At 53.5% G+C, this 25,387-nt stretch overlaps 1 protein-coding gene across 2 annotated transcripts in view; it reads right to left on the reverse strand.

Moving 5' to 3' along the window:
* Positions 1-25,387, reverse strand: part of ADAMTSL3 (ADAMTS like 3) — a 144,320-nt gene continuing 118,933 nt past the window's right edge. Inside the window, exons 22-29 of one of the 2 annotated variants that reach the window (XM_037053508.1) lie at positions 22,211-22,338; positions 20,107-20,235; positions 10,119-10,301; positions 7,341-7,524; positions 4,519-4,714; positions 3,378-3,481; positions 1,681-1,895; positions 1-1,007 (exon numbers count right to left, since the gene is read on the reverse strand). In XM_037053508.1, the coding sequence (XP_036909403.1) occupies positions 901-1,007; positions 1,681-1,895; positions 3,378-3,481; positions 4,519-4,714; positions 7,341-7,524; positions 10,119-10,301; positions 20,107-20,235; positions 22,211-22,338 (1,246 nt within the window). In that variant the 3' untranslated portion in view covers positions 1-900. Of the gene's footprint in view, positions 1,008-1,663; positions 1,896-3,377; positions 3,482-4,518; positions 4,715-7,340; positions 7,525-10,118; positions 10,302-20,106; positions 20,236-22,210; positions 22,339-25,387 lie in introns of both variants that reach the window. The other variant, XM_037053509.1, reaches the window with a different exon arrangement.

Consider the following 25,387-nt stretch of genomic DNA (forward strand, 5'->3'; position numbering starts at 1 on the left):
TGCTTCATAGTTAGATTACTTTCTTATAATTTTTCCAGAATAAAAACCCTCAGGAATACCACTTTATGCATAAATTAGGTGTCCATTTTCTGTTTGTGTGCAAGAAAGTAGCGCTCGGAAAAAGTCTCCTTCACAGCTCTTCCAGCGTCGACTACACTTCAAAGTCAGTAGAAAATGTTACCCTTCCCTCTCCTTGGGTTCCCAAGGTGCCTTGTTGGGTCTCGGGTGGGTTTGCGCAGTTGTGTAACCGGCAGCAACGTTCTTTCTTTCGCCCAGGGGTTCTTGAAAGAGCGAGGACGGGGGTGCCCCCCACCCCCAACGCTCCTGGGACCAGTCAGTGTTACCAGCCTGGCCAGAGTGACCGTCTCTTTTCTCACAGACTAAACGGAAGGATCCACAGAAGTTCCACGAGGGCCAACGCAGGAGGAAGTGCCGGCTTGAGCGTCCAACAGCCTAAAGGCCTTATGAACATTCAGAAACCGAAAGACTCGAGAAAAGAGGGAGTCGTGCTTGTGGTCGCTTGTGGTGTTCCCCAAGGCCCCGGATGCTCTCCGCTATCTCGTCTACACGTCCGGGAAGCAGCAGGATGTGACCTCGCACACGTGGCCCTTGGTGACCGCCTGCTGAGAGGGAGCCGAGGCGGTCCCACGTGCCGTGCACCGCACGCCTGCTCGCGTGTCCGGGCTAGTCCGGGAATACGCCAAGCCGCAGAACCGGGACGAAAAACCGCCCGCGGGGAAAATGACAAGACTGTAATGGCGGGGACTGGACCAGGGTGGGATGGTGGGGTGGAGACTTTTTGAAGAAATGCACGTGTGCGGACCAGCTGCATGGCGGAAAGAGCTTGGGCGTGTCTGTCTCGTCCTCAGGGTGAGCAGCCCGACCAGCCCCTCCCGAGGTTCACCGGGCCCGGCACGCCATGCAGCACCTCTGCCGGTACAGGTCCAGCGAGCACAGACCGAGACGCTTCACAGACGGACAGTAGTAAGTTGTGTCTGTGCAGTTCCCTGTGAACAAAAGACAACAAAACAAAAACAAACCCATAGGCGTTTGACATGCAGCCGATGCCAGGCCGAGCTAAACATGGTCGGCTTCTGTGAAAAGCACACGTGGAGAGCACCGGGCACCGGGAAGAACGTGGGTTTGTGCCAGGGCGGCTGCTTTGCTCCGGTTGGAAGTGCCCCACACTCACTGCTGGGTACTGCGTCCTGTTCCCCAGGGACCTCACAGCCCGTCTGGTCCGGCCAGGCTGCCCCTCTCAGTGCCCAGAGCAGCACCACTCAGCTTTTGCAGGGTCCTAGACCCCTTGAAAAACTGTCGAAAGCCGTGACCCTCCCCCTAACAGAAATGCATATATGATCAAACTTCCCGAGTAAGGTCAGGGCATCTGCTATCTGCTCAGTCCCATCCAAGGATTCCTGTTGAAGGGAAGAGACAGCGGCGGCCCATGCTTGTTGGAAGGCAGTGAGCAGTGCCCCCGGGCGCCCTACCGAGTCAACTGCCGTGTCTCTGAAGAGCACGATGTTGCACACTCGTCAAAGCAGCTCATGTCCCCTGTCCCACATGCCACGTGCACCCTGAGCGAGCCCTCAGACACAACACTGACGAGGTACCCACATGAGGGTCTAGTTGGAGCAGGGTTTTGGGGGAGCAGTCATGATACCTGGGAGGGGTACATACTGTCACAGGAAGGCCCCCCACAGTGCTGCCAGGACACCGGCTTCCTCCTGGGATGACAGTGCCTCTCGGGCACAGGCTTGCAGCTCCTTGCGTGCACGCAGTCCACTCTCCGGGACTGGAAGCCCCGGCCGCAGGCTGCCGTGCAGGGCCTCCACGGGCCGGTGTGCCAGCAGGCGTCACAGGCCCCTGAGGGGCAGTTCCTTCCAGATGTGGATCTGACGTGGAAGTAGCAAAAAAAGGTGGGGGAAACGGGAAAAGGGAGTGTCACTCCTTGCTGGGAGTCAAGCCGTTCACCAGACCACAGTTTCAACATATCACGATCACGCGTTTGATGATTAGTGCCCAGGGTATCAGGAAGCGGGTTTGCGGTGCTCACGGCTGCCTATCATGCAGGGTGGCGGGGCCACCGGGACCATAATGGAGGCAGCGGACGGCGTGTTACCACTAACTCCCAACACCAAGTCACGGCACACGCCTCGAAAGACGCATGTAGGCCGAGAAGGGGAGAATGACTCACAAATCACTCTAAATCTGTCAGCGCACTTTAAGTTCTGTTTTTACAAGCACCTGGGGTACACACGTTTATATTCTGGTGTAGGTGTGAATGTGCGCGTGTGCCGTGTTGTCAGCTACGAGAAACGCTCTGTCGTGGGCATTCCGGCCACAGCATGCCCTGCAGTCGGACCCGACAGAGACCCCTGCCAAGGAGGAAGCTGACTCTGGTTCCTTCCGCCTCACGACAGAACCGGAAGTGAATGAACGCTCTCTGATTTTTTTAAGAGGTATTTTCACCCTTGGAGCCACCTTGGTGGGGCCACTTTGGGGTGGGTGCCCTTGCTCTGTAGGCCAGGGCTCCGGGATGGTCTATTCGCACTGCCCCCCGCCAAAGCTGACTGTCGAAGCGCACTCGCTTGACTGGTTCGATAACTTTCTCCCACAAATCTGGAAGTTGCTGGAGTCTGGGGTAGTGGGGGCCGTATTCGGCCACATGGGTCAGAGAGGTGGGGAAAAAGGAGGAGACAGTATTCAGAAAGAACAAAGAATGGAGCAGAAACAGAGCTGCAAAAATGAGGGGCGAAAAGCCCCGCGCTGCCTGCCCCTGCCTTGGTTACGGTCCTTCCTGAGGTCTGGCTGTATTCCCCCATCGGATTCCACAAGGAGTGCTGAGTCTAGAACTGGGGATGTAGTAAGATAAAACCGTGATAATCTGAAACTCTCTAAGGGAAGCAATGCCCAGATCAGCCAGGAGGGGGAGACGCCATCCAAGCGTTTACATAACACAGCAAACCGGCTGTGGGATTTATAGAGGGGGGAGCACGGGAGGGGGCCTTGGTCTTCCCCGGTGAGTAGGAGTCTAAGGGGCCAAACTTGCGTTTCTTCGGACAACACAAGGCAGACATTGAGTGCCCCTCAGCTGTTGCCCGACACAGAGACCAGCTCTACTCAGAAGGTTAAACAAATATTCAAAGAATGCTCAAAATATGTTTAAAAGGACACCAAACGGTCGTGCCCACGTGTGGGCTGGGCCCATCTTCATAAGAAATCTCCTGCCCTCTCTCCATACATCTGCATGCCTCTGGACCTGCGACATCCACTTCCTGTGTAATGATCCGTAGCACGCATTAATTCCTTCCACTGGAATGCATACTACTGAGGCGGCAGGAGGGGCCGTGCGGTGCCCTGGGGCGGGGCCATACCTGTTGCTTCTGTCCTCACAGCCGGAGTCGGAGCTGTTGTGCTGACAGGCCACAGGATGCGGCTGTATCCTCGCGGCAGCGCGGCCCAGGCACCGTCCCGGACACTGGAAGGGAAGCACAGCGCCGGGACGCAACCCTGTGAGCTCACGCCTGCCACCTACAGGCCAGAGAGAGGGAGACAGGCCGCACCACCCTTTGAGCTCACACCTGCCACCTACAGGCCAGAGAGAGGGAGACAGGCCGCACCACCCTTTGAGCTCACACCTGCCACCTACAGGCCAGAGAGAGGGAGGCAGGCAGCACCCAAACTGCCCCAACAGCACCATGATCTTGGACTTGCAGCCTCCAGAACTGCGGGCAAACAAATTCCCGCTGTGGAAGGCGCCCAGTCTGTGGTACGTTGCTAAGGCCATCCTAGAAGACTGACCTAGCTCCCTACACAGTGCTTTAAAATTGTTTCCAAATACTTTTCTGGTGACATTAGTTAAGGAGGCCTTTGGGACATGGGTTCTGCACTTCCCCGCCCACGCAGCTAGCGCCCTTTGCGCCTTTCCGAGAAGCCCACACCTCTCGGCCGCCCCAGACCAGGCCACGTCGCAGCTGCTGTGGTCAAAGGTCCCAACCTTGGTGCACCTTTGCATGGAAAGCCAGAGAGACCCTGTGATTTTCAAATGTGACCCCCGACATCAGACGCACACATTTGTTTTAGAGACGGATCAGATCTGGCACCCCCCCCAAATTAAAAAAAAAAGTATTAGATGATTTCACCTACATGTGGAATCTAAAGAACAAAATAAACCAACACACAAATTGGAAACGGATTCGTAGACACAGAGAACAGATTGATGGTTGCTGGGGGTGGTTGGTAAAAAAAAAAAAGTGAAGGGATTGAGAAGTACAATTGGTACAGAAGATGAAAATTACAGCATAGGGAACAGACTCAATAACATGTAATGACTATGTGGGTAGTGCCAGGAGGGAAGTGGAAATACGGGGGGATCACTGCGTAAACCACAGGACTGTCTAACCGCTGTGCTGTACACCTGACACACAGAACGCTGACGGTCAAGTGTCACTGATAAATAAAAACATTTGAAAGTCTATTAGAAATGGGTGATGATGGGGGAGTGATGAGCTCTACCTGGCCCCCCGGTTCGACGACGCATGGGTGGCTGGCGCACGGTCTTCTCCCCGGAGGCCTGCCTTTCGGGTCGCACGCTGCCTCGGGCAGCGCCCACACGGAGCCGCTGGCCTTTGTGCGCTTACACGCCACGCGCCGGACGCGGAATCCTGTGCCGCAGGACACGGAGCACTCGGACCACGAGCTGGCGAACCACCTGGGGACGAAAACTACATCTCAGAGAGTGTGTGTCCAGCCTCTGTGGGAAAGGCCTGTGGCACAGGTGACGCCCGGCCTCACTCCCAGAGATGCAACTCAGGGAGACAATGGGGTCACCAAGGAGAGATGGCCGTTGTGGGCTGGGGTAGAGCCGTCAGCAAGTATTAGAGACCCACGTGGGCCCAGAGGGTAGAGCAGGGGACGAAATCAGGTGGAAATGTCAAAAAGGTAGATTTTGACGCATTGAAAGCAAAGGGGAGAAAATGCTATTTTTAAAGCCATTATGTGGCTGTTCCCTCAGCGAGAGAGTCACTCATTCTCTTACATAATCGTCACACTCTTCCCATTCTTACTGGGGAGAAGCCAGTGTCCACGGGGTTAAACAGCTTGGCTGTGGCTGTGTACAGCACAAGCCAACAGAGCTGGGAGCTGTCTGACCCTCAGGTCACACCTGAGTGGTGGCAGGAGACTGAACTCGGAAGAGGACACCCGGGAGGCACCAGGCACCCTGCTCTGGAAGGCCTCTGAGCTGCACCTGGGACCTCGGGGCGAGGGGGGCCCTACCCTGAGACCGTGAACCTGAGCTTCCCCAAGGGGACCACGGACGTGGATGGGGGAGGAATGACATCTTCGTCACGTAGCTATAAGGGCAATGGCACATTTCCCTGAATTATAAAAACGAAAGGCACAAAGCACAGTAGCATTAGCAAAACCTGTGATTTTGTTGCCAACAGGTGTTTTCACGGGACCTCGGAACCGAGGCGGCGCCTCTCAATATCCTCTATGTCACCACGATTTCAGAAGTCGTGTGCCACCAAATCTTCATCTTTGGGGTGTCACTAGAGAGGCGAACCCATTACGACTGCACACATTTTTATCATAGTTCAGACCTGGATTCAGCATCACTGGTCTTCCTTGGAACGAAAACGTTTTCTTTTACAGATTTAAAAACCTGTGTTCTGAGAAGAGACCCACAGGCTGGTGAAGGCCACTCCCCCTCCATGCAGAGGGACCCAGGGGCCAACGACCCCTGTTATCCATTCTGGGTATGACAGGGCAGGAACGATATAGCATTAAACACGCCTCTGTTTCCCCCTCCATAAAACAGGGGCGATAGTACCTGCCTCATAGGTTCACACTCAGTAAATGCAACTATTGTCATTGTTATTATTACTATTTTGTGGATTTGGGTGCCAAATATTTCGCTCATTTATCTGCTGGGGACTAGGCTACAGAATCATTCATTCATTCCGGCCACACATATTTTCAAAGAGCGCAGACTGGGGCCAGCATTGTGCTAAGGGCTACAGATAGAGCGTGGAGCCAAACAGCCACGGATTTGCTGTCACAGAAATGACAGCCCAGTGGGAGACCAAGACAGGCCGACTGCAGTAAGAGCTTTGATGAACAATGAGGAAATATAAAAAAACACAGAGCACAGAGTCTTGGTTTAGGCTGGAGGGTGGAAGTCAGAGAAGGTTTCCCAGAAAAATAGATGCATAGAACTAACTATGGGAAAAGAGAGGGAACAGTGTTCTAGGTAGAGGGAACAGAACATGCAAAGGCTCTGAGTCAGGAGAATGGCACATCTAAGGGAAACAAAAACAGTGCAGGTGGAGTGCAGATAACCAGGTTGGAAGACAGATCCGATGAGAAGCCTGAGGCCCAAGCATGGAAGGATCTTGAGTCTCTCACACATTCGTTCCACCTGGCAGCAAACATTCGCTGAGCACCTGTCATGTGCCAGGCACCCCTCTTAGACACGAGGAGGTAAAATCATGACAAAACTGTGCTTGAAAAGACAATTCTGTTTACAGAGTGGAAAGCGCCCCCTAGCGGGGGAGAGGAGAACCAGGAGGCTCCTGGAACAAGAATGGCTTGGACCCCAGGGCGACAGTGGAAACGGACAAGACTGGATGGACGTGGGAGAACAAGGGGCATCTGGAAGGCACTGGGGATGTCGGTCAGGTGGGGGGTGGGTTGAGCGTGAGTTTCCTTTCAGATGTTTTTAAACATGTTTTGATTTGTTTCATCTATTCCATAGAAAGGTTGTTTGTGGCTTTACCTGCAGGAGTGGGGTCTGGTGAACTACAGAGCACACTAGGAAGCCCCCAAACTCAGCTTTATGAGGATGATTGTAAGGAGCAGACGAGCACCCCTGGGCCGAAGGAAGCTGGTTCTGGGGAGGGACTGTAGGCAGAGGCTCTGAAGCCAGGCTGTGTGACCTCAGCGGGTTTCCCACCTGTCACACGGAGAACTGGCTACAAACTGGTGACGTAATCCACCCAAGTCTTCCAGCAGAATGCCTGGCACAGAGTCCAAATTACGGGGCTTTTTAAAATAAGCAAAAACCCAGCACTGGCTGATGTGGCTCAGTGGATTGAGCACTGGCCTGCAAACCACAGGATCGCCAGTTCGATTCCCAGTCAGGGCACATGCCTGGGTTGCCGGCCAGGTCCCCAGTAGGGGGTGCACAAGAGGCAGCCACACATTAATGTTCCTCTCCCTCACTTTCTCCCTCCCTTCCTCTCTCTGTAAAAATAAATAAAATCTAAAAAAATATATTTAAAAAAACACAAGCAAATACCCAGTACTGATGAGACGGGAAGAGGGACTCCACGTACCTCGAGGGGCAGTCCCGGATGTGACAGGGCTGAAACCCAGTGCGGGGCTTCCGGAGGTGGCTGCAGAGGGCCTCGCTCACTTCCTGCCCGCTGGCCATCACACACCGGAGTCTCGGCACTCGGCCTCCCTCACGGCCACAGGTGGCAGAACACGGTGTCCAGTTACCAAGCTTCCAGAAAGGCTCTGCAGGAAGGAAGTGCAATGTCACAACAGCCCCAAATGAGACGTGACATGGGGCTGGACAGGAGGACACGGCCAAGGGCCACCACGGGCTGTTTTCTGCCGAGCCGCCTGCCTGTTTCTTTGAGTAGCACACAGAGAGAGCCAGCCGTCATGGAGGGCAAGGGGGTCCTCCAAATCGCATTTTCCCCCAATGTACTTAGGGTAATAACTGTTGCGAGTGGCGGCTAGGAGGGGACCACCAGAAAAATCCCAGGGAGAGGGAGGAGGTACGCGGGAACCTCCTCGGCTTTCTCCAGCAGAGCCAGGCGGAGGACGGGGCAAACGGCCTCTGCAGGGTGCTCCAGTGGGGTTCAACTTCTCAAAAGTGGATCAGATGGCCTGGCCGAGTGGCTCAGTGGGCTGGAGCATCATCCTGTGCTCCAAAAGGTTGTGGGTTCGATCCCCGATCAGGGTACATACAGGAGGCGACCGACCGATCGATGTTTCTCTCTTTCCTCTCTCTCTCCCCCCCCCACTTCCTCTCTGTGTAAAATCAATGAACATAACCTTGAGTGAGGATTTAAAAAAAAGTGGATCGGGTGGAGAAATGTAAGATGCCTCAGCAAGGACTAGGGCTTGAGTAGGAAGGTCAAAGGGGCATCGTCGCCCCTGCTTGCTTTTCCACCTGCACTGACTCCAAATTTCAGGTCAGTCCTGCCAGGGCAAAATGATTCTCCCAAAAGACATCTGGGAAGGTAAAAGGGGAGTGGCCTTCAGGGAAGCGGAAGCCAATGCCCCCCTCGCCATAGTTACCGCTGGGGCATTCTGGGCCCGCTGCCAAGGGCCTTTCCCGGCCCTTTGACACCTGGTAAAAAGATGAGCTGGGATGTGACGAGGGCAGACCTGTGTGAGATCACAGAAGGTGCCAGATCCCCTGGTGATCATCACCCTAGCTGATAGCTACCAGCTGTGGCCACCGGCTCCCTCCCACCGCCAAGCCGTTCAAGGTGTTCTCCAGGTGTCCCTCCCAATGGCTGCATTTCCGTCCTAAGTTGCGTGTGGCATCATTTGCAAAGCAGGGCGGCCTAGCATCATTGCTCATTTCAAACAATTTTTATAACTATCCAAGTTCATGGAGGAGCTTCCCGGGGATAGGTACTGAATTAGGCACTGTGAAAACCTCAGCTTTTTATCTAATCCTTGTGTTCATCTCGTGAATCAGATGATTTTCACTTACACCCCGTGTGTCAGGAGGTGGGGCTGGGGGGAGGTGACCGGGCTCCACAGCCAGAGCCCCAGTGAGTGGGATTGGGCCCCAGGGCGCCCCCTCCCTCCTTCCGCCACCTGAGGACTCAGCCCAGAGGTTCGCACTCTGACCCAGGGAGCCAGCTGTCACCAGCCACGGATCTGTTGCCGTGTGGTGTCTTGAACTTTCAGCCTCCAGAACCGTGAGAAATAAATGTCTGGTGTGCACGGGCCGCCCGGTGCACGGTATTTCGCTGCAGCAGCCGGAATGGACAGCAACAAATGAGGAATGAACGGATAACAGCGCGTGTAACGGTGGCCGCATTACGTCTGAGAGAGAGGAAGAGACGCAGGGCCCCGCAGAAGGAGCGCCTGCTTGAGTGTGGTTGGTGGGGCAATCACAGGGGCGTAACGATTTACAGTTTCCATTTGAACATTTCGCCTAACATGTCCTACGGTGTGCTTGAGTGTGACATTGTCACGCCACAGAACGATACGCTGATGATTCTGTAATAAAAGATTCTGTAATTACAAAGGAGCGATTTTTCTGTGCCGGTCCTTGTAAGTTACGTAAATACCCCTAGACGATGAGGCTGTAAATAACAGACGGTGGGCTGTTGATTGACAGCCGAACATTGCTCTCCCTGTATCCCAGGGGCCGGAAGCCGAGAAACTCTGCCTCTAGACCCCAGTCCGCAGAATTATATTCTGGGGGATGTATTCTGCAAAGGTCGGGGGCACTTGCTTGAGAGTCCAAAGGTTGAAATGACGTAGCCACCCTTGTCCCTGCATAGTCAGCATAATCTAGCACGGGCTCTGAAAGCCCGTCTGGGGGTCCTGAATTTACCTGCTTTGGGGCTGCAAGGAGCTGAGACCCTCACTACTGACCACCCGTCACTGCAGAATTGCTGATGTCCTTAACGCCGCATCTCTCTCTCGCTTGGCCTCCCAAAGAGTTTTGCAAGCTTGAAGCACTTAGGGTAGGTTCTCCGTACCAAGCACTGAGCCATAACTAAGTTAGTGTGCACGGAGAATAAAATTTGTGAGAAGAAGAAAAAAAATGAGGAAAGAACTGATTCCACCACTCGGAGCTGATCCCCTCCCTGCTAATATCAGCCAGAATTTTGAAACTGGGACCCTCGCGCCTGGGTGAGCGCACATACCGGTGCCCATTTGGGAGATGAGCTCTGTGAACTTCCAAAGGGAGTGAATTTTCTATCGAAAACATGTCCCCATGTTTTCGCTTTGTCAGAGAAGAGCACCCAGTTAACAGGTAAAACTGTTCCGGGTCCAGGGCGTCGACTCCACTGCAGAGCCAACGTTCCGGTCCACTGGGAGCACTGGAAAAACGGCCCAAAGTGGACGCTTACCCAGGAGGCGCAGGGCCGATGTCGCCGTCGCCTTCCCGAGCGCGTTGGTGGCCCTGCAGACGTAGGTTCCTCTGTTCTCCAGGGACACGTTCTGCAGCCACAGGGATCCATTGACCAGCACAGAGACATTGTCACCCAGAGGTCCCCCTCTCTTCACCCACCTAACCGTGGGCCTTGGGACACCTTCGGAAGAAGAACAAACACGACAAAGCCTGAGTCCTTTCAGAACGGACAGTATAACCCAAACCGCCGGGCACAGCTCGGACAAGGGGCTTGATCACCTGTAACGGAGAAAATGGCTATTTCTGTCTCTGTAGCTTCATTACAACAGACGGGGGCGCTAAAGGGCTCTGATGGTCCCCTGAGCACCTGATGGGTTTACAGGTCCACGTCCAGGAGGCGGAGCCAAAGCGGGTGGCACAGAAGGAAGAGGCGTTTGAAGTTGACATTGGTGGGGGGGGGTGAGGAAAGAGAAGCCGGTGAAGCCAGGGGGAGCGTGCAGACAGACGTCCCCAGGGCTGGGCGGTCACAGAGAAGTTTTTGGAAAGCAAAGCATCTCACGTGCATCTTTAAGCCGTTTTCTGTGCGCACGCAGTGAGATGCTCCTCCTTCCGGAGGAGTGTGAACTGCTCGGGGAAATGGATGTTGTTCACTAGGGCTTCTGTAGAAGACGACCCTTTCGGGGAACGAGAAAACAGTGTGTCTGGGAGGGTGTCGTGAGGGGCGGGGACTGTAAGGAACATCGCTGGACACAGAGGGGAGCACAAGGAACTAAAAGAATTTCTTTCCCCCAAATGTGAGGAGAGGAAGGGGAGGAAGGATGAGGGTAGGGAGAGCAAGGAGCAGGCGATGCGATAAAAGATGATACGCTGGGTGCCTCGACCGTGATCCCTGAATCTACGGTCTTGCTTTAAAAATTTGCCACGGCCCTGGCCGGGCAGCTCAGCTGGTTAGAGCATCATCTCAATACACCACGGTGGCAGGTTCGATCCCCGGTCAGGGCACGTACAAGAATTGAGCAATGACGCCTCCATAAGTGGAGCAACGGATTGATGTTTCTCTCCTTCTCCTTTCCTCTCTGTAAAAACCAGTCAATAAAAAAAAAAACAGTCCATTTTTTTTCATTCATAAAAAATTTGCCAAATGCTTGGTGATGGTGGATGTCTTGCTATGAGTAGGAGAAACTAGTGCAGAAAGTGGGTTTTGCCTCTCAGTTGACCGAGGGCCAAAGAGAGACAGAGCCAGACACGGAGGGCCCAGGTGGTGCCAGCCCCTGAGGACGGGCACGAATGGGCACTCGGGGGCTTTGCAGGTTGCAAACCAGAGAACTGCAGGGGTCGGAGACAATCACACTTGAACCTGACCCTGAGAACGGAACTGAGTTTGGACAGACAGTGAGCGTCCTCCTGTGCCAGGGATGGCACCGCACGAAACAAAACCCGGCGAGTTTTCAGTCGCGCACAGGGAGTCCACGGTCCTCCAGGCCGTGGAAGGAAGCATCCAGAAGCTTCCTGGGTGGTCACTCCCAGAGCGCTGAGGGGCCCAAAGGAAACTCAGAGGAGACCCTTCGGACCACTGCTCTTTCTGGTCTTCCAAACCTGCAAGCGCTTGCTCTATTGAAACAGCTATACAATGTCAGAGTGTTTCGACTTATTTATCTAACCCCGAAGACAGGCTATTTCCCCCAAGACACACGGCGCTGAAACGTCCCATACGCTCTCTATCTCCACAATGCTCAGATTATTCTTGGAAGGCAACCCCTGTGGGGAAAAAAGAAGTTCAGGCCTGGAGGGACTAGGAAACGGGCCTCGCAAAAAGCCTGCGCCTCCGGCCGTCTTTCAAACAGTCGGTGTTTAAGAACAGATTTCCTTCATTTCCGAAAGGCCCGCAAAACATATTCCTCACTGTCGGATCCTTGGCCTGTTCAAACCGCTCTACGATGCTGGATTTTCATCGGCACGTGCCGCCCGGATCCTTCCTGGCGCGGTGGCTGGCTGGTCGGTCTGCTGCACCCACAACATGAGTCCTACGACAGTCTGGTTTTCTTCCCACAGGACAACTACAAGCGTAAGCCCCCATCAGTTCCCTCCAGGGCGTATGAGGACATGATGCTGCCCACGGATAAAATCAGACGCCAACCGTCCGATGCAGCAGGTGAACCGCCCAAAAGGGAGCCGCTGTGAATAGGTGAGACGAAGAAACCAGAGTTCACAGCCTCGGTGTCCAGGAAAACGTCTCCACGCGCCTGGCACAAAGAGCGCACCCCGCCTTCTTCCCCCCCCGCAGGCTCCACCTGCCCCCACTTGGGACCTTCGGTGAGGGATTCTGCTCTTCTGAGTGAGCCGCATACACACCCCCATGCTCTTTTTGGGTATCGGGCGCTACCCATCCGAGGAGGGGGGCCGCCGTCCCCAGAACTCTCTCCAGAATGTAAGGCTGTGGCCGTTCCCGTTCAGCAAACCCTCTTTGGGAAGGGCTGTGGACGTTCCTTCTGATCGCCAGCAAACATCTGACCAGACGGGCCTCAGCTGCTTGATCTGAGGACTCAGAAACAATCTGAGTCAGAGCGTCTATCCCAGACTCGATAACCAAGAGTCTTTCCTCACCGGTTTTCAGAATAGGCTTCCTCTCGCGGACAAGTCCTCTTCCTGGTGTGGCCACACCCCTGGTTTCTCCGGACCCCTGGACTCCCGCTCTGCTTGGAACCAGGCAGCCCTGCACAGCTCCGCCGGCCGTGTTTCCCGAGCCCGATACGGCTCGTTGCTGGACCGCCCTCCGGGGTCTCGTTCACAGGCCGGAAAGGGGCCGTGATAACTAGTGCACATTTTATTCCCAAACCCCAAACGCCCTCATCTTCCTGGGAGAACAAGACTCAAAGTCAAAGCCGGTGCAGATCACGCAGAGAGACGTGTGTGGAGCGAACGGCGGGGTCCAGGGCAGAGACCTGGACGGCAGCCCAAACCGGGGCAGCCCTGGACCTTCTGGGGGCCTTTCGGGATACACAGTCATTCTAGCTGTTCATCTAAATAACATCGGGATGCGGACGAGCAAACAGCTATGTCGTGTTCCTTAACAGGAGAAGCCGTGCACCACGGTCTTCCAGCCGCTGCTGCTCCCTGTCACTACCGCTCCCCGCAGACTGACAGGTAAGCCCCAGGGGTGACACTTCCCGGCGGGGCCGCCTCCCCGAGGCTCCGTCAAGACGCAGGCAACGCCGTTCACAGCGGTTCCTTTGCCAGACCGGGGACCTCGCTGCGCAGAGCGATAGATGACTCTACGTTCTGTTCCCTCCACTCGGGGTATTTTGTGGTCTCTTTCACCGCTTGGAAAATTTCTACTGATTCTTAAAGGTCCATCTTTTTGTTTTTCTTTTTCTTTTCTTTTCTTTTTGCTTAAGCCTCACCCAAGGGTATGCTTATTGATTTTAGAGAAAGAGGAAGGGGGAGAGAGGGAGAAGGAAGGGGGGAGAGGAGGGAGGGAGAGAAAGAGAGAGAGAGAGAGATGTCAATTGGTTGCCTCCCATAGGCACCCTGACCAAGGATCGAACCCACAACCTCTCGGTGTACGGGACGACGCTCCAACCACTGCGCTGCCCAGGCAGGGCGAAGTCCCTCTCACAGCCTTGTTTCCACGACTCTCTCGGACACTGAAGCGGGTTCTCCTCTGCGGACCCCACGACACCGACCTGTCAGTTATTGACGCGCCTGAGGCCATGTTCAGACAGAGCCCAGGGCCACAGCCCAGCCTGCCCTTCAGCTCCAGTGTCTCCTCTTGGTCGCTGCTCACGCCCCACCGTTTCCCTGGAAGCGTCTCTCCTTCCTTTAGAGACATCGGGGGTGGTTCCCAGGAGGCTCTGCAGCCCCACTGGCCGGAGGAAGCAGCCACACTTGACTGCGCATTAGAACCATCCGGGGAGCTGTGAAAGCCCTTGGTTCTCAGGCCACAACGCAGACAAATTAGAGTCACCTCTCTCGGGGCAGGGTGGGGAAGGGGTGGGCAGGAGGGGGTCTCGGGCCTGAACAGACACTGTCCATGACAACAAAATGACTTCAGTGCGTGATGTATCAGTCATGAAAAAGAATACACAGGAGTGTTGAGGGAGCAAGTACCTAACTAGGAGGAATAAACAAATGAAAAGAAAAGACAGTAAGGCCCCCATCAGCCTGGAGAGTGAATGAGCAGCGTCAGGCTCACCTAACAGGGGCTGGCACCCTGTGGGCTGCATCCCAGGCCTCGCATCCCACAGGACCACTCCCCGGGGAGGGGGAGGTTGGGCCCTGGTTGTCCCCCCATGGTCCTGCCTCAGCCCTCTGACACCCCTCCCCGCTGGGTTCCCATTCTTCTCTCTCAAGCCTGAGTCTCCTTCTCCATCCAGTTCCTTTGGGGTCCGGCAGATTTGGGATTAAATCTTGGCTCACACACTCAAGTATTCAACGTGGGGCGAACGCAGGCTTCCAGTGTGGCTCATGTGGGAAATGATAAATGATAAATACATAATAACACAAGGTAAACTCTGTGTTCTGCGAACTCACAACCGGAAGCCTGCTTTTGCCCCACCGTGCGCAGACTTGGGTGAGGAGCTGAATGTATCTGAACCCATTTTCTCAAAAAACACCTTCCACCCAGGCCGTTCGAATGGGCACAAATCAGGGGCTCAAATCATTGCTATTTTTTTAAATTAAATTTTATTTTTTTAAGATTTTATTTATTTATCTTTAGAGGGGAAGGAGAGAGGAAGAGAAACATCAATGTATGGTTGCCTTTCGTGCCTCCCCTGCTGGGAGTTGGCCTGCAGGGAACTGGCCTGCAACCCAGGCGTGTGCCCTGACTGGGAATTGAACCGCGATCCTCTGGTTCGCAGGCCCGCACTCAATCCACTGAGCTACACCAGCCGGGGCTTCATTGCTATCTTTTTTAAAGGACCGTGACACAAAGATGTCTTAATACATTTTTAAAATTCTCACTTGAGTATGTTTATGAGTTTCAGAGGGAGGAAGGGAGACAAGGAGGGTGGGGGAGAGAGACAGAAATAGCTGTTGGCGCCCCCACCCGGCCCCCTGCACTTGCCCTGACTGGGATCAAACCTGCAACCTTTCCGATTACGGGATGACTCTCCAACCAACTGAGCCACCTGGCCAGGGCAAGTTGTTGTTATTTTTCATGAATTCTGATGGGGTTTCGATAGTTGCCCTATTGAGATACTGCCTGTCAGCCTCAGTGTTAAGCTTAGCTCTCAGTGATGCATTCCCTTTCTATGGTTAATTCCACCTCCGTGCGCCAACACCCAGCTCCAGCCTGGGGACAAGCCTGCCCCAGAACCCCAGTCGATGGCACATCCATGGCTAAATGCCAGGAATGCCTGCTCTCTCTTGGATAAGTCAGAGGCATGGAATCGATTTTAATGTCCTCAGTAAACTGGCTTAATAATGCAATCAATGATCCTTGATACAATTTCACTGAGTACAGTTTAAAACTTTCTGTGGTTTCTTTCTCTTTTAAAGAATGTATTGAATGATTGAGAGAGAGAAACATCGATTCGTTGTTCCACTTATTTAAGCATTCATTGATTATTTCTCATATGTGCCCTGACCAGGAATCGAACCCACAACCTTGGCATACTGGGATGATGCTCTAACCCACTGAGCTTTAACCCAATGTGCCTTCCAAAACACCGCTTGGGTCACGCTGTTACCCTGCCACTGACCTGGCTCGCCTCTCCATTGCTGGTGAGCAATGAGGGAAAAATTTTTTCCCTCCTGTCAGCCTCCTCAGCTCTTCTCTCCTCTGTGGAGCTGATGTGAATGCCTATATTTTTACATCGGTCCTATCTTAGATTTCCGGTTACGTGGTTACAGAGACCAGATTTCCCTCAATTTCGCACACTGAAAAAACCAGCCTGGGCTCAGCGGAGGCAAACTGAGCAAACGGACGGAAGTTGCAAGCACCTGTGATGGCTGCCGTGACCACACACAGGATTAGGACACGCGGTCACCGAGGAGGCTTCTGTACGACACGCAGAAAGAGGAGAAAAGAAACCAGGGTGGCGGGGGTGGGGGGTTGCCTTCTCCAGCGGGAGAAGAGGTGTTTGATGTACTTAAGACACAATTGTAGCTACTTCAAGAATTTTCTATGGTTTACAAAAGAGATCAATGTAGTAACGGGGATAAATGTCAAAAAATACAGATCAAGAAAGTAAGTGAGCTTTCACTTAGAACAGGGTGGAAAGACCAACATGTTCAGTTCATAAAACAGTGGTAAGATGATTATTTTCGCATTTTATTGCCTTCTTTCCTTTTTTTGGAAATCATTACCCAATAATTAGAGAGAGAGAGAGAGATCCATGATGAAATAGATCTTGACTGGGAATCAAACCTGCAACCTTTTGGTGTGTGGGCCGATGCCACTCAGCCGGGAGAGGTTCTCTTTTTAAGTATTCTGAAAACTACAAGCAAAATTTTGTGAACAAATGTGTTTTTCTGGAGAGATAGTTCTTTTTCTGGCAGGTGGCCAAAGGGATTTGTGACAAAGATGTTAAATCACTAACCACTAAATTCCACAGTATACAACATAAACCAATATTCCTTGGACGGGGGAAAATAATTGTCAGGGAGACGAGGCCACGTTTCGGAACTTAACCGCATTCTCTTGCTGCGCCACAAAAATGTCCTCCAAATCCTCCCCCGTAAGGGAAGTTGGTCGCTGCTCAATTGAACGTGGCAAAGAAAGGTAATAATTCAGTCTGACACAAGAAGAACCCTTGAGAGCAAAGACAGAGCCCAGCCGCACCTTCAGTGAGCTTCAGAACAAGAAACACAAGCAACGCAGAGCACGGAGAATGCACAGAACACACACACGCGCCGAGCACCAGGGCTCTTCGTGAGCATCGAGGAAAAAAAACGTGTTGCTATTTATTGGTCCTTTTCCTCAAATGGCATTTCCCTTTCTCACCAGAAGGTGGCAGTGAAGGTGCAGTTAAATTTTTTTCCCTTCTGTCTTTAGAAGAAACTTTTTTTAAAAGAGCGAAACAAATAACTCTTGCGACTTAGAACTGTTAACCTTTAGAAATACAGGTCTGTGGGTCTTATAATTCAACATAGTATTAGAATGCCATTGTCAAGCCCTGGCTTACTGTGGCTGAGTGGACTGAGTGCCGCCCGCAAACCCAAAGGTCTCCAGTTCAATCCCCAGTCAGGGCACATGCCTGGGTTGTGTGCCAGGTTTCCAGTAGGGGGCGTGTGAGAAACAACTGACCGAAGTTATCTCTTGCACATCAATATCTCTCTCCCTCTCTTTCTCCCTCCCTTCCTGTCTCTCTAAACATAAATAAATAAAATCTTTTTTAAACGAAAAAGAAATGTCATCCCTGAGTAAGTAGAAACCATCACTTTACACGTCTATACCACACAGGTGAAGTCAAGCATAGATGACTACAGCAGAAACTATGATTCTGTCTGAGAGAGATGAACAGGTGAACTCATTACAAATAGCAGTGAAACGTGTCTGAAGGGCGACTGAAAAATAAAAGAGAAATGCATACACACATCCTACTGATTCACCAACATCATCTCAATTTGCAACATGAAAATAGGACTCCACAGAGCTGCCTCCAAGTCTGCGGATGCGATAATGCGCTCCTCTGTGGCGTGAAGAGTCCTTACTTCCACAAACACAGCACACTTCCTACTTCGGGGCGGGGCGGGGCGGCGGGGGGCGTCCTGGGCGAGCTAGTGACAGAACTGTCTGGAAAGCACACATTTTCCGGCCCTTCATCAGCTTCCTCATCTGTCTTTAAGAAGATGACGCTCCCTGTAGAAAGCTAGCTTAGCTCTGGCTTCTTTCTGCCCACGAGAAAAGACACAGTGAGTTCGCTAAGGTTTATTTAGAATGGCACAGAACTCCAAACAAGGCGGGTTTATTTTCAAAAGGAAAGGACTCCCTATGAGTGCCTGAGGTCCGGTGCATTGGAGATGCCTGCCAGGTGGGTGGGGGAGGGGGGAGGGGGAAGACCAAACAGGACCATTTCTAGTAAGAGCTGAGCCTGGAGGAGGGAGGGAGGCGGAGCTCCGGGGCCGGGCAGAAAGCGGTGGGACTTCGGGGGCAGGATAGAGATGGGCCACCCTGGGATGCAGGAAGCTTCATCCCCAAAACCAATGCCCACTCAACTCGCCCCTGACTCTCGACAGCGAACACTACACCGTGCAGCCCTCCCTGCGCGGCTCATCCCACCCCCCCACCCCACCCCCGGCCCCAGAAAGCCCGATTGTAAATGATCGTGAAAGTCAGAAATTTAGAAATAAGGTTGAGGTTTCTCTTAATAGAAGTCAGATCTATTCTGCAGAATCCTCCGCAGGTGGAGGGCTGAGGGAGCTCCAGACGCTTGTGGCTTTGGCAGCGGAAAGTTCCGTTCCGCCTCCCTCCGCGCTGCGGCCAGAGCATGCCGGCCCCTCCGGCGACGGGGGCCGCGTTCCGCCAGAAAACTCGCATACTTGTGGGCGGAGTCCGTTGGGAAGCTGGAGGGAACTTTTTTCCAAGCGTCCAAACGCAGCAGGGACTTCCAAGGGGTGAAAAATAATACCTCGGGGGTTAGCAAATTTCCACTGTTTGTGGAGCCAGAGGAGGAGGCAGGGCGAGGACCTGGCGCTCGAGGGCGGGGGCGGAGCCTGAAGCCTGGAGGGGTGTGGCCTCGGAGCCTTTCCTTAGTGGACTTTCAGGACACAGCAGCAGCCTAGGCTGCCCGGGTTCAGGGCTTGCTGCGACGCAGCCGCGGCAAGACTCGCCCCTCCAGCTACCCCATTAGTACGCAGGGGCCAGGGAGATAAGACCTGTGCAGAGTTAACTCAAGGGCATATGCAAGGTCACCTTTAAAGAATAGCTCTTCTGTCCTGGCTGGTGTGGCTCAGTGGATTGAGCACTGGCCTGGGAACTCAACAGTTGCTGGTTCAATTCCCAGTCAAGGCACAGGCCTGGGTTACAGGCCAGGTCCCCAGTAGGGGGCGCACGAGAGGCAACTACACATCAATGTTTCTTCTCTTTCTCTCTCCTTTCTCTTCTCTCCCCCCCTAAAAAAAAAAATAAAATCTTTAAAAAAAAAAGTGGATTCTCCTATCGAGGAGTTCGCAGTGTCTCTGAGAAACAGACCAATAGTCCTGCCAGCGCCCGCCTAGGGCACACGTGTGCCACACACTGACCTCAGCCTGGGGCAGGCGTGGGTCCAGGTGAAGACTTAAGAATCTATGGTTTAAAGGGCCAGAAAGGCCCGAGATGGAGGCAAGGCCTGACTGAAGCTGGTACTTTAATCGAGGAAAGAGTGAGTCTGTTACAAAGTCTGTTACCTGCTGTTGTGAACAAAGCAGAAAGGCGCATGGAGGTACAGACAGGAGAGGCTCACACGAGGACAGTCCAGGGCAGAGCACCTGGACCAGGGGGCCCAGACGTTGCCCACTCACTGCCTGACGTGGCCCCTCCTGGTGCAGACTCTGTCCAGCCAGGGGACACGTGAACCGATGTCCAACTGGTGAGCTCACTGCTCAGGCCGCGCCCTCACCCACAACTGCCTGCCTGGGAGACGCATCTGAAGGGGCTGAAACTGCAGGTCCCCCATGCGAGGTGTGAACACGACAGCATGCAAGGCAGTTACAGTCCTCACCGGGACGCAATGAAGGAGCATTCTGTGTGCCCTGCCCAGGTGGCTCGGTAGGTCGGAGCGTCGTCCTGTTCCCCAAAAGGTTGGGGGTCTGATCCCCAATCGGGACCCATTCATTTTTCTCCCTCTTCCTCTCTCGGCCCCTTCCTCTCTCTCTAAAATAATTAAAAGAGGGAATTTGTCTTATCCACTGGTCTTGTGAGCTGGCGTGAGCTCACCCCTGAGAGACTGCCCCACCGTCACTTATTTCACTGACAGATTGGAGTGTTGTCACAGCCACACTGAGGTCTCAGTGTCTCCTGGCAGCCGGCCGAGGGCCCTCGCGCAGGAAGTGACTGTACTCACCTCTTACGGGACAGTGGATGGTGACATCTTCTCCCAGGGCTGCCTTCAGGGTGCCCCCAACCACGGTGGACACAGGGCCATGCTCCCCGCCGGTGACGTTTCTTTCCAGGGACAAGATGGCAGGCGCCTCTTCAATGGACGGAAACAGAAAACACCACGTCAGGTTCAAACAGTGTGGGCTCCTTGGCGAACCAAGCTGCGCTTGGCAAAGGGTGACGAGCTCTCTGAGAGCCATGAATGGTCTCACCTCTCTCTGCCCTTTGATGGGAGGGACATGCACAGTCTGGGGGTGCTCAGTGGACAGACAGATGGATGGACGGACAAAGAGATACCTACCAAGGTGCACTGGTTGCAACAACCATACATGGGCTACAGGGGTATGTGGTTTTACGATCACACCCCTCTTCGGTACCCATGATACACAGGAGGGAGTCAGAAGGCAGAGGCCAAGGGGACAGGTGTGCCGGCCCTCTTGCAGGAGCTCCTGGAGGACCTCACCCACCAGGACATCCGACTCTTTCCCCAGAAAGGCAACTGGAGAAGGAAACCCCGCATTGAACTTGGGTGGTGAAAACGATACACATCCAAGGCCTCAGAGAATCGGGGACTCAGTTCATCAAGGACTTTAATGTCCTCGGGCTTTTGAGAACTATGCACTTTCCCCAGACTGACTCATGAACTCACTCCAGACAGACACGGGGTGCCTGAGCTGGCAGTGGGGGTGGGGAAAAGAGTTGGAAAACACCCTTGAACCACTGAGCCCGCAGCGAGGCGCCATGGGCATGAGGCGGAGAAGGGTCTGGTTATGGGGGGGGAGGGGAGGAAGTTGCTAGAGCACCCCTCCGCCCATCCCACCATCAGCACCCGGAAGGAAGGGCCACATTTCCTTAACTTGTTTTCGCACCTACGCCCAGAGCATGGGTGAATAAGGACGGTGAGCTCAATGGCGGGTTCCCATCTATTCTGGGGAGAATTCCGGAACAAGCATGGTCGGATGACCAAACGTTCCATTCTCCCCCAGAGGGCCAGGGGCAATGGAAAGCTACACTGAGACTTGAAAAGCCGGGAGCCCCTCTTGGGCCGGGAGAGGACGGGAGGTGTCACAGCAAGTCCTCTGGCCCCCGTGGGACCCTGCACCAGCTCACCCAGGAATCTGGGTGGTTCCAGGACTGACTTCAGGGGGGATTTGTGAGTTGCAAAGGGAGGGGGGACTTCTACTCCTCGCAGGGATTTTAGAGCCTCAGAATCGAAGTTTCCTGGAGAGGTGGGAACCACCCAGGAGGATCCAGCTCCGAGGGTCCCACCTCCATCCAGAACGAGGCGAAGGGGGTGGGGGGCTGAGAGTCCGGCCCCACAGATTCAACTGGTCCCACCCCCTCAATGCATAGACTACAAAGCCCAACACAGACGTGTCTGAGTGCTGGGTTCGAATCCCTGACCTTGTCCCTCTGCTCATTCCAGCCCCTCAGAGCCACAGACACCGGAAGCCACAGAGCAGGGAGTGGGGAGGAGGGCACTCTTGCTCTGTGTGCCGTCCCAGAGCATGAGCTGGCCACAAGGAGGCGCTGCTTGCAACCTTGCCACCTAAAAAAAACCTTGCTCACACTGAAACCACACTCGAATATTCTCAGGGCATTGCTGGGAAGCTACCCACTGATGTACAGGTGCAATGCCCTGCATGTGTGTGTGTAAGGGTTGGTGGATGTGCCGCTGGGAGGCTTATGCCAATCGCAGAAGGAAAATTGTTCTCTTTCCTTGACTGGTGACTCTTTAAAAAGAAATTAAAGAGCACCACCAATTAAATGCGGTCTTGTTCTTGTTCACTCCCAATTCTCAGAAAGAGAGTTCTAGAAGAGCCGTGTTCTAACTGTGGCCACCAGGCCAGCAGCATCGGCACAACCTGGGACCACATTAAATTCTCAGACCCCCTCTCAAACCTCCGGGGTCAGAACCCCTGGGAGTTGGGGGGTCTAGACATCTGTGTTTTCAGCCGCCCCCACCAGGGGGCTCCACTGCTCACTGCAGTTTGAGAGCTTCTGCTCCAGAGTTTGTTACAACCCAAAATCCCGGGCAGGCCGGGTTCCGACTTTGGGCAGTCAAGTACCTGCGTACAGCACCGAAGAACTCTCCGCGTCGGAACCCAGACGGTTAGCCACCGAGCACCGGTAGACGCCTCGTTCCTTCTTCGTGGGGTTCCGTATCTGCAGTTTCCCCAATCTGGACAAGATTATTCTGCAGGGCAGTTAGAAAGAGGATGCCGTCACGTCCTGTGTTTAGTGGCTCCAAGACCACGGCAAGTCACACAGAAAGACGACGGCCAGAGCACAGACTCCCAGGGTGCCGTGGACCCCAGAAGGTGACCAACAGGCAGGAAGTTACACGGACCAGTCCTGCCTCTCGGCTTAACGGCGCAGTCATGACAGGCACAGCTGGATGGCGCTGCCCGATCCAGCCTTCTCTCTTCTCCAGGCACGTGAGCAGGCTTTCCTTCCATTGTGGACTCAAAGCCTCCTCTACTGCATTGTCTAAAAAAGACACACCAGCCACCCGAATCCTCCCTAACCAGCTGCAGGTGTGGATTTTCCCCCTCCGATTTTCACGGTGGGAGGGCAACAGGTACCGGCTGCCTGTCACTGCACAGGCTGAGGCCGCGCTGGGCTGGATTTCGCCTGCTCAGGACCAGGGCTGCCGCGTGGGGGAGTTCCCCACGGCTTCCCAACCAGGGAGGGCCGTACACCTGGGGGCTCCACGCAGAGTCAGAGCTGGTCCGGAGCATCCCGGTGAGTGAGCCGATTATTCAGGGAACCGGAAAGAGTGTTCTGCTGTCCCTCCCTCCCTCCCTTCTCTCTCTTTCTCTTTCTTCTTTATTCCTTTCTCCCTCCCCTGCCCCCCTCCCTCTCTTTCTTTCTTTTTCTTTCTCTCTCCCTCTCTCTGTCTCTCTCTTTCTTTCTAACACTTGAGAGTGGCTTCCAGGTCACCTGCCCCCATTCTCCTGCCTCCGCTGGCCCATCCACCTCACCGATCTGAGCAGATGGGGACTGTTCTGCCTGCTGAAGACTGTACATCCCTTCATGACATGGGCCACTTAGCCATTTCCTGTCACTTCATGTTGCTTGCCCTGTGCTCCTGCCAGCATGCACGTCTAACGGTTTCCAGAACGTTCCATAACCTTTCATCGCCCTGAGCTTTTGCATATGGTGTTCACTGTATTTGGAATGTCCTTCCTGCCTCCGGCAAGCTCCGACCTACCCACTGCGCCCTGGACCAAATGCAATTTCCCCTGAAGCTTTTCCCAACTCTCCCAGAGTTATCTCCGGCTCCCTCTGGCCTCCTTCTGCTCTGGTTTGTATATTTATTTGATGAAAAATCAATTTCTTCCCATTAGATTGTGATCTTTTCCAGAGCAGGGACCAAAGTTTATTCGCAGCTGTACATTCTCACTGACTTTTAGACAGCAAGTTGTCAAGAACCTCAGATGAAAAAAACGTATGAATGATCAGAGTAGATAAAAATAATGGCACTGACTCTGTGTAGGAGGGAGACTCAGCCCCCACCCACCCCCCTCTACAAAACAGTATACATGGAAAAAGATACAAAAGTAGGCAGAAATCAAAACAGCCAGCTTTCCCGGGAGAAAAACAAGAGTGTGGCAGGCCTCGCTATGATAGAGCCAGACTCTAGTTCACTCCCAAACCCCTATGAAGGAGCAGTTGATTGAGAACAAAAGTTTAGCTCTGGTTGGTGTGGCCCAGTGGATTAAGTAACGGCCTACAAACTGAAAGGTCACCGGTTCGATTCCCAGTCAGAGCATGTGCCTGGGTTACAGGCCAGGTCCCCAGTAGGGGGCAGGCAAGAGGCAACCAGTGGATGTTCTACATACGGATGTTTCTCTCTCTCTTTCTTTCTAAAGCTAAAATCTAAAAATGGAAAAGAATAAAAGTTTAACCATAACAGTTAACTAGCTTGAAAAATAAATACACTACAGAGTTTTCTTAAAGTTATTTCATCTATATATGTTTGTGGGATTTAGCAATTCTCAAATACTCCTTCGGTCTGCAGGTCTCACTTTGATGGCACAGTGCAGGTCACAGAGATGGACAGTTGAGCACACGGGAGATGGAGTCACCCACGTGGCCGGCCTGGGCCACCCTGGGCCCCAGAACGAGGGAACAGAGTTCCTTAGGGACCTGACCTTGGCCTCTGCCACATGACCTTCTTCTTCATTTTAAAATAACGACAAAGCCATCTTCCCACAGGCACAAGCCTCAGTGGATCCGCCCACAGCCCGCCCTTCCTAGCTGAGATTTCTTGCTCGGTGGGTGTACCCCAACATGGGCAGGAAAATACATCTAAATGTGAGCCCCTCTGTCATGTAAACGAATTCAGTGCAAGTTGGACAAATCAATGGATTCAGTTGGGAAACAAGGGAAATAAAAATGGATCGTATTCTGTTAGCCTCTTAAAAATTAAAACAGAAACATTAAAAAAATATTAGTTGATTTTAGAGACAGAGGGGAAGGGGCAGGAGGGAGAGAGAGAGAAAGAAACATCAATTTGTTGTCCCACTTATTCATGTGTGCGTTGGCTGCTTCTTGTACGTGTCCTGACCGGGGATCGAACCTGCAACCTTAGCGTACCGGGATGACACTCTAACCAAGTGAGCACATCCAGCCAGGTAAGATAAAACAAAACTTTTACCACCCATATGGACTTGTTTCAATGTCAAATGACTGACCCCTACGGTCCGCAGAAACACGTACGCGAAGGCAGTGCTACGCTAAACCCTCTTCTTCACTTGACCTCTGGGCGTCTCAGCCTCGGCAACTAACGTTAATTCCAGCTGATGAAGTCACACTATTTCAGATCCACTCAGTTCCACGAACACGCATGCACACTGAGCCTGCTCTCCTGTCCCCTGTAGGACGTCTATGGCCACCGGTGCACGAGCACTTCAGCTTTCTCACAGCGTCTAAGAGGGCTGTTGAGCTAGACCCACAGACCACCCAAAGCGGGGGGTCCATGGAGCCCCCAGGGCCCCCAGGGCCCCCAGGGCCTGTAGTTTTTGGTGGAGGCCAAAACTACCTTCAGGTCCAGACTAAGCGCCATTGGCCATGTCCCTGCGCTGAGAGCAACGGCAGAGGCGGGTCAGATGGCTGCGTCTCAGCAGGAACGGAGAGAGCGGTGCCCGCCCAAGTCTGGCAACAGTAATTCTTGACGTCCATACCCTTGCAGGGGGAAAAAAAAAAAGCCTGCTTCCCGTAAGGATGTTCTTAATGAAGCA

This window comes from Sturnira hondurensis, unplaced genomic scaffold (assembly GCF_014824575.4).
Source record: "Sturnira hondurensis isolate 20B ecotype Veracruz unplaced genomic scaffold, ASM1482457v3 Scaffold0007865, whole genome shotgun sequence".
In the NCBI taxonomy this organism is placed as follows: Eukaryota; Metazoa; Chordata; class Mammalia; order Chiroptera; family Phyllostomidae; genus Sturnira; species Sturnira hondurensis.